Source organism: Geospiza fortis, unplaced genomic scaffold (assembly GCF_000277835.1).
Source record: "Geospiza fortis unplaced genomic scaffold, GeoFor_1.0 scaffold54, whole genome shotgun sequence".
In the NCBI taxonomy this organism is placed as follows: Eukaryota; Metazoa; Chordata; class Aves; order Passeriformes; family Thraupidae; genus Geospiza; species Geospiza fortis.
Genome location: NW_005054301.1, coordinates 8268280 through 8275783, shown reverse-complemented (window position 1 = coordinate 8275783; position 7504 = coordinate 8268280). Strand labels below are relative to the sequence as shown.

The 7504-nt window shown below is 40.2% G+C and overlaps 1 protein-coding gene across 3 annotated transcripts in view; it reads left to right on the top strand.

Moving 5' to 3' along the window:
• Positions 1–4000, top strand: part of PRORP (protein only RNase P catalytic subunit) — a 38863-nt gene extending 34863 nt beyond the window's left edge. For all 3 annotated transcript variants that reach the window (XM_005417487.2, XM_031065034.1, XM_031065028.1), the window contains exons 6-8: positions 895–1043; positions 1668–1863; positions 3527–4000. In XM_005417487.2, the coding sequence (XP_005417544.1) occupies positions 895–1043; positions 1668–1863; positions 3527–3655 (474 nt within the window). In that variant the 3' untranslated portion in view covers positions 3656–4000. The remainder of the gene's footprint in view (positions 1–894; positions 1044–1667; positions 1864–3526) is intronic.
• Positions 4001–7504: the final 3504 nt, after the last annotated feature.

Genomic DNA, 7504 nt, shown 5'->3' with positions numbered 1-7504 from the left:
TATGTTGGCAAGTAGTGGTAGCAAATGCAGGTAAAAATTAGAAAATACCTTTCCCTGGTCGTTGAGCATACTGTCCTTGTATTTCAAATACAATAGAAGCATGAATCTCAAGGAACAATTCTTCTGTCTTTCTGGGTCGAAATGACATGCCATTGTTTCGTGAGCAGTCCACGGCAATAACCTGTTGCTGAAAGCCAGAACCTTTGCCCTCCCTGAGCTCAGTCTGGGTGAAGCAGGGAGGGAAAGTCCCAGGCACAAGTGCCTGTCCTGAGAAGCACTTCATGCAGAACAGGCACAGCCCTAAGAGACTGCTGAAAGTCCCTCTGAAGTGAGTTTACCACTGCTGTGTTGGTTCACAGGCGGGCGGCTGATCTGGATGTGGTTTTCATAAAGCCTTAGTCCCGAGGTCACGGATTTCCATGTCCTGCCGCCCGCCGCCTCCCCGCAGGGCAGCGCGGGCCGGGGAGGTTTTCCAGCTCCAGCAGGTGGGGCTGGAGAGGCGGTGCGCTCAGGGCTCCCGGTGCTCCGTGATCACACCGGGTATCACGTAAATCCAGCGTGATTCATTCCCTCGCCTGACTTGGAAATTCTGACATCTCCATACAACTCTGCCAGAGGTCGTTCATGTCATTTGAACTGCAAGAGCTGGAGTATGAAAGCACTGTATTTTCTGTGTGGTTGAGAGCAGCTTCCTTCAATGAATTGGTTTGTTGTCTCTTTTTTCCTTTGTGATTAGGGAATTTAATTAGTTATCTGCTTAATTCACATTGCAGTTAAGAACTGTGTGAAACGAGAGTAGTCTAGAAGTCCCTCTAGGTGAGACACATGAAAGTATTCCATGTCACTAAGTTTTTACAGCTAAGAAAATCTTTGGGTTTGCTTTATTTTCTGCAGCTGTTTGATGCTATCAACTGCCTGGCAAAGGAGAATGCCCGGTTGCTTGTGCTGGGCCGCAAACATATGCTGACAAACTCTTCAAATTGGAAAAGAGAAATTATGAAAGAGATGCAGAGTAAGGCAGACTTCTTCTTTGCTGAAAATATGTAAGTTGAAGAAAACAGCTCAATATAATAGAGACCAACACCTGATTTATGTGCATTTTTCTCTAGCTTTTAGTACCATTACTAGTATCTTTATCTGTGTCTGTGAAAGAAACATATCCCTTGTTACACTTGCTTCAAAAGTACATAAAAAGTTGCATTGGGAAGACTTTCATCACTTAGAATCATATTGACAGCTGTATGGTTTATTAGGTTTTATGACTGATAAAACCACTGCCAAGAGCATAGTGCCCTGAACTACAGAATTTCTGGTAGCATCAGTGTGCAGTTGTGGTCTGCCGCTGTGTGGGAGTACACTATTGAGTTTTAGCAGTTTTGTTCTACACAGCACAGTATTGTTAAATTTTGCGGCAGGAGATTATATTGTTCTATTATCAGATTGTGAGAAGGGGAAAAAAGTGCTCTAAGTAGCACGTGATTAATTTTTATTGCAGTCAAGCTTTTGGTGCCCTGTGGTAAACAATTTTTTATTTTACAGGGAACTAGGGTAGTGGTGGGAATTTTCAGTGTTGCTGATGAATAAATCTTGATCAGCATTTGAATCACTTCCTGCAGCCACTCATTGCCTTGTGAATGATGTCTGTCTTTTCTATTTGTTTTGTGAAGCTCTGAAGATGATCCCTTCTTGTTGTATGCCACTCTCCGCTCGGGCAAGCACTGCAGGTTTGTCAGCAGAGACTTCCTGCGGGACCACAAGGCTTGTCTGTCCGACAGCCTGACTCGCCACCTGTTCCGCAAGTGGCAGCGTGGCCACCAGATAGTGTTCTTCCCTTCTGCAGGAGGAAAGAGTATCAATTTCATGGTAAGTTTTCCCACTGCAGTCAGAAAACACACAGAGCATATTCATTGAAGATACATTATTTCAAACTCTGGAAACCAAAATATCATGTTGAAGCCTAAGAAATGGATTTGTAGCAGTGCGCTCAAAACTCCCATGTTAACTGAAAATCCACAGTTGGATTCACAAAGCATGCCACAAACCAGAAAACTATAAGAGAGCCAAGAAATGACCTAAATGTTTAAAATGTAAATAAAAGTTTATGTATACAAATATTTCCAGTGCTGGAAACTCTGTAACCATTACTGGCCTCAGTAAAACCTGAGTGCCAATGTTTTAATTTATTTTAAACTTTGAAATCCCATGTTCTTCTCTGCAGCACTATTATAAAATATCATACTTCCAATTATAGAGTTTCTTTCATCTTTATTTTAAAGAAGCTGGAAAATACAGGCATATCAGTATTCACTGTAATAGTAACCTAACGTAGGTGTAAAGTTTCATGAGGGAAAGCCCATAACAGTCAGGTTTATAGTTAGTATTCAGCTACAGAAACTGCAGTAATGTCATGTTATGGCAGAAAACTACTATTATTGTCTAGGAGATATGTATCCTTGTGAACAGTACATTAACAGGCATGCAGCTGTTAAGATTTTTCTAGGAAAAAATCCATCATGTGACATCCTACATGCAGTTCTTTTGTTATCTGCTCTGTCTGTATTGTTACTGCCTGCTTAAAGGAATACTGCACCTATTCAGATTTTCTTCCTTTGCTGGTTAAAATTGTAAAATAACATTCATGATTACAAACAGAGACAGCAGTTTGTAAGAATGACAGCCTTTCATTCTTTGTTGCCATACATACATTACTTCTTATGGAGCAAAATAATGAATGGTGGGTCACCTGAGCTAAAGCTAACACAGCTTTAGCTGTTTCTTTCTCTTGCACAAAGGGACTACTAATTTTCACATCTTAATTCCTATACAAGTGACTTAGGTGATTAATATTCCCAGTCATAGCTGTCTTCTAAGTTTTTCTGGAAGCTACCACAGTAAAGTAGACTTCCAAGACTATACATATAGAGTGATAGTATGTCCTGGGAACCATAATTACCAACCAGTAACGTTTCTTTTGTATTTGTCTTATATATGTTGAATTAGTGTACCTGCAACATAATAGACTTGAAAGATTGTTTATTCTATTTGTTCAACCAGGTACTTCTGAAAGTGTTAGTGATAAACCATTTTCTTATATCTCCTTTTCTTACTGGGAGAACAAATACAAGATGTCATTGATGTCATTAAATCCTGCATTCAAGCCTATAAACTCCACATCCTGAGTAATTCCCATATGATTTCATTTAACTGAACAGAACAACAATCATTTTGTCATTTCTAGTAATTGAGTGCATTATCCTGAAATCATTATTATCTAGTGCAGATTGAAGACAGAATTTATAACGACACCTAGACCACAAAATACTAGAAGATAGTTTAGCTTTTCCTCCAGTACTAAAATTTAGAATTTGTTTTGTATAAGAAAATAAAATGAGAGTTGTTAAGAGATAAAACTGTGGAGACTTCTAAGGTAAGCATTGGAAGTTGTAACTAACCACCTGTAACTGATATTTCAGTAATACTTTGTACGAAGTCTAAAACAATGTTTTCCCTCTCTTTTTCCCAACAGCCAGCTTTCCGTTACGACTGTGTGGTACAGACCACAGGTGATACATGGCATATTCCCTATAAAGATGTTTTTGAGGAAAAATATTCATATCAAATACCAAGAAAATGGCTCTGCATTCACCAGAAATGATGAAGAATGTAATGGGATAAGCTGAAGTGGCCTCTTATTTTTTTTTTTTTTTAAGTCTCTGTTGCTGGCTAGGAGAATTCCTCACCTTATGGGGGGAGGTGTGTTACTAAAGAAAATTGAGTGACTGCTTTTGACAAAATCATTCCTGCATACATCTCTTAACATCAGTGGTGGTCCAGTGGGGGTGAATTATGTCCATTATTTCTATTTTTACAGGCATTTTTTGTGATTTGAATTAAAACTTGCTTATTCCTGTTGGAATTAAAGTTTGGGCATTTTTATCTTTTATTTTTTCTCAAGCTTTTCATCTACATTGGAATAAACTCTGTACATTGAAGAAATTAAGCAAGACTTGCAAAGTACCTTCAGAGTTTGTGGTGCTGAGCTTGCACGAGTGTTGCACAATGTCTACCTCTATTCAGTGGAGCTAAGGGGGACAAGGGTGCATTTACCATTCACCAGACACACACAGACCTAAGACTTCCTCACTCTAATTAGAATTTGTTTGATGACCTAGAATGCAAGGGATTGGTTAGAGGAACATACAGCAATTATTTGTTTGGAAGAATAAGGAAAGAACCAGTGGAATGTGGGGCTTTTTTTGTGGCTCTTCCACACTTCTAAATTTGCCATTTCTGACAGGATTTGGCATTACTGCAATAGTTTGCTGATGGAAATGCATGGATTTTTTAAATGAAAATGGATAGCTAGAAATTCTTAAAGACAATAATAGGACAAAATTGATTCTTGTACATTTCTATAAAATCTGTCCCAAGTTATAAAGCAAACAAATAGTATAAATTACAGTAAAAGTGTTCCGAGTTATTTGTAAGTGTGTGTGTGGTAAATGTGTTTGTTTATTGCACTTAAAACTTTAATGCAAACCTTTCTCCTCCCAAAACGTAGAAATGCCACATAAATCTAAGATGAAATATCCTGGCTTGTCACATATGTCACATACAGAAATCCTCTGTTCAAAACTGAGGTGAAACATTAAGATCTTTTTGTATAGAACTCGCAGTTCTGAGTTCTTGCAGGCCCTGTGACGAGGTCCCTCAGGACTCAGCATTCAAGTATGTTCCCTGCTAATTTTTTTCCAGGACAGTCCTGACACATGTTCTACCTCTGGTATGAGTTTGTAAACCAGCAGGTGTGATTTGCATACAGAAGTGTCCTTCAGAAGTGTCCTTCACACTGTGCAGAAAGTGTAGAGGAGCTGGGTGCCTCTTAAGGTAACATAAAACCTTGGCTTTAAATTCATCATATTGTTGGTAGTGTTCATCACAGACCCTTTTCCTGACAGAACATGACAGCACCTATGGAGTCCAGCAGGAAAAGCAGAGGGACTGGATCTACTTCTCTCATTCCTTAATATTTCTAATTTGTCAGAAGATTGCTTTTATAATTCTTTAAGTTAGAGAATTGCCACATCACCTTTAAAGTGGAAATACTGCTTTTAAATTAGGTGTCTGCTCCTGTGCAGGAGTGCTTAGTTAGCAGCTGCTGCTCTGATCAAGGCTCCCACACCCCTGTATGAAGTTGGGCATGGCCTGAAGTGGTGTCAGTCAGTGCTGTTACAGCCCTCCTTTGGTCCTAGCTCTGATGGTCGTGCAGCCCAAAGCAATGCAGAGATGGGTCTTAAAACTGTGTTTTGGCTAGGTTAGAACTGGCATTGTTGCACTCAGCTAGCACCATGGCACAAGTACTGGTACCTGTGTGGGAGTGGGGTTCAAATGTCAGCCTGCAGAAGGTGGGTCCCCGCAGCAGCTCTGCCTTAGGTCAGCCCTAGGGGAGCAGAAACTGCACCTTCAGGGTGGGTACCCATTTCATTGCCTTTGAAATTTGTATTTAACCTCACCCTGGTCATTAACAGGTATGCATAATATCCACATATAACTGTAATAAATGTATCCTCTACTTCCTTTTTAATCAGGACATGTCCCTAATCAATCACTTGGGTTTCACCTCAAAAACTGTTCTTAGAGAGATACTGTAATGCCTTCTAAATAATAACACTTCCTAAATACACATTACTAGTATATTTAGGGGATGATGGAACAGAATATGGAATTTACAATTGGAAGGTATTACAACATTGATGTCAGATTTGTGACTTCTTTTTTCTGTTTGCTGCTAAAACACTTCTCTGTAGATCCTTACAGGGAATTAATGGCCTCTGTGGAATCAAAGGGGAAACATTAGTGATGACCCTACAGACTTCTTCAGGTGTATACTACATGGAGACAGACACACTGGCAAGATAGAGTTGAGAAAGAATTGATTCAGCCTGCACTCCAGCTACTCCACCTCCAAGATCTCCCACTTACTGCTTACTATGTTAAAAACATGACAGTGAGAACAGCTTTCCTCAGGATCCTGCAACACAGAATTTGACTCCATACCTAAACTCATCAGAAGTGATTTAATATTAAACCAAAAGCATGACTGGTCTTCTGAAACAATGCTGTACTCTGGAAGCTGTATCCTGAAAGTAGCATAACTTCCACCCCATCATGTCCATGGTATTGAGCAACTTTCCTTTATGTAATTCAAATACTGAATCTTTGATTCCAAACGTAAGGATTTTCTTGGTTGCTATTTGGCAATCAGGCTGAACACTTGATACTTACTTAGATTTTCTCATGCCCTTTTTCTCAGGAGAAAAAAAATCATTCCAGAGAATCAAAGAGCTCTGTAGATGGAAGAACTGTAAAGGCATGGATCATCATCTGGGAGAAACTGGTCTTACAGAGGTTCTGGAAGGAATGCCTAGGGATCTGTTGCTGGCTGCGTCAGTACAAAAGCATCAAATGGTACTGGCAGAGAGAAGGTTCAGATACAAGGTGAGGTTTCAGGTAAAACCACACAACATGTTGTTATGCTGACGAGCTCTTTGCCATGGCATGTTGTGGATTCAAGAAGTACAGGTGGGTTCAAGGGGAGACCAGAAAGTTCATAGAAGAGAACCAGCAAGGGTTACTAATTAACCAGACACTATCCCTGCCTTGGGAAGTCCCTCCAGATGGCTGGAGACTGGGAGAGGATTCAGGGAGTGTATCATGAAAGCTCTCTCTAGTCTTAAATCCTTGGGTATCCCCCTTTTGGCCGCATTTGGAGACAGACATTGGATAGGACTGGCTCCGTTCTGAGCCAGCAGATGCAGTCTTACGTGTTCCTGTTCTGTGTTCCCATGCTTGCAGCACCCTCCAAACTTTTCGTGTCTGCCCACAAAGTCCTTCCCTAACGAAAGGGACAAACTGAGTCTTGTGATGCATAGCGGGACATTGTTCTCCCATAGTATCAAAAAGCAAGCAGAAGTATTTTGAAAAATTTGAGAATACAGACTTTTAATGCGTGGCATACACAAAATCCACCTTTATTCTGCTATTTCAACAAAGAATAAGCTCACCTAATAATAACTTCAAAGTAGAGGTTTGGATACCAGAATGCAGCTTTTCCAACTTTTTTAATGACCAGCATCTAAAAAATGCCTTCCCACAAAGAGCAGGGGAATTCCAAGATGTTGAAAGGCAAAAAACTTATATTCACGAGTTTCAATCTGGGGAATTTCCCTTTGGACTGGACACCGATGAAAAGTCTTTTAAACATCGCATTATAACGCAGCTGCGGCAATAATTACCTACGAATACCTCAAACATGGTTTTTTTAGGTACTTGCTTTAAAATTATTCTCATTCAAGAGCATAGGCGGAAATATTTCGTTTGGAATTTTAGGAGGGGTTTTGTTTTCCCGGCTGGCTGGTGATACTTCGATCTGGCGTTGATGGATGCCGCGATGATACTTTTATTCCGTTTCCTGCGCATTCCCTCAGGCACGTCCGGCGGGCTT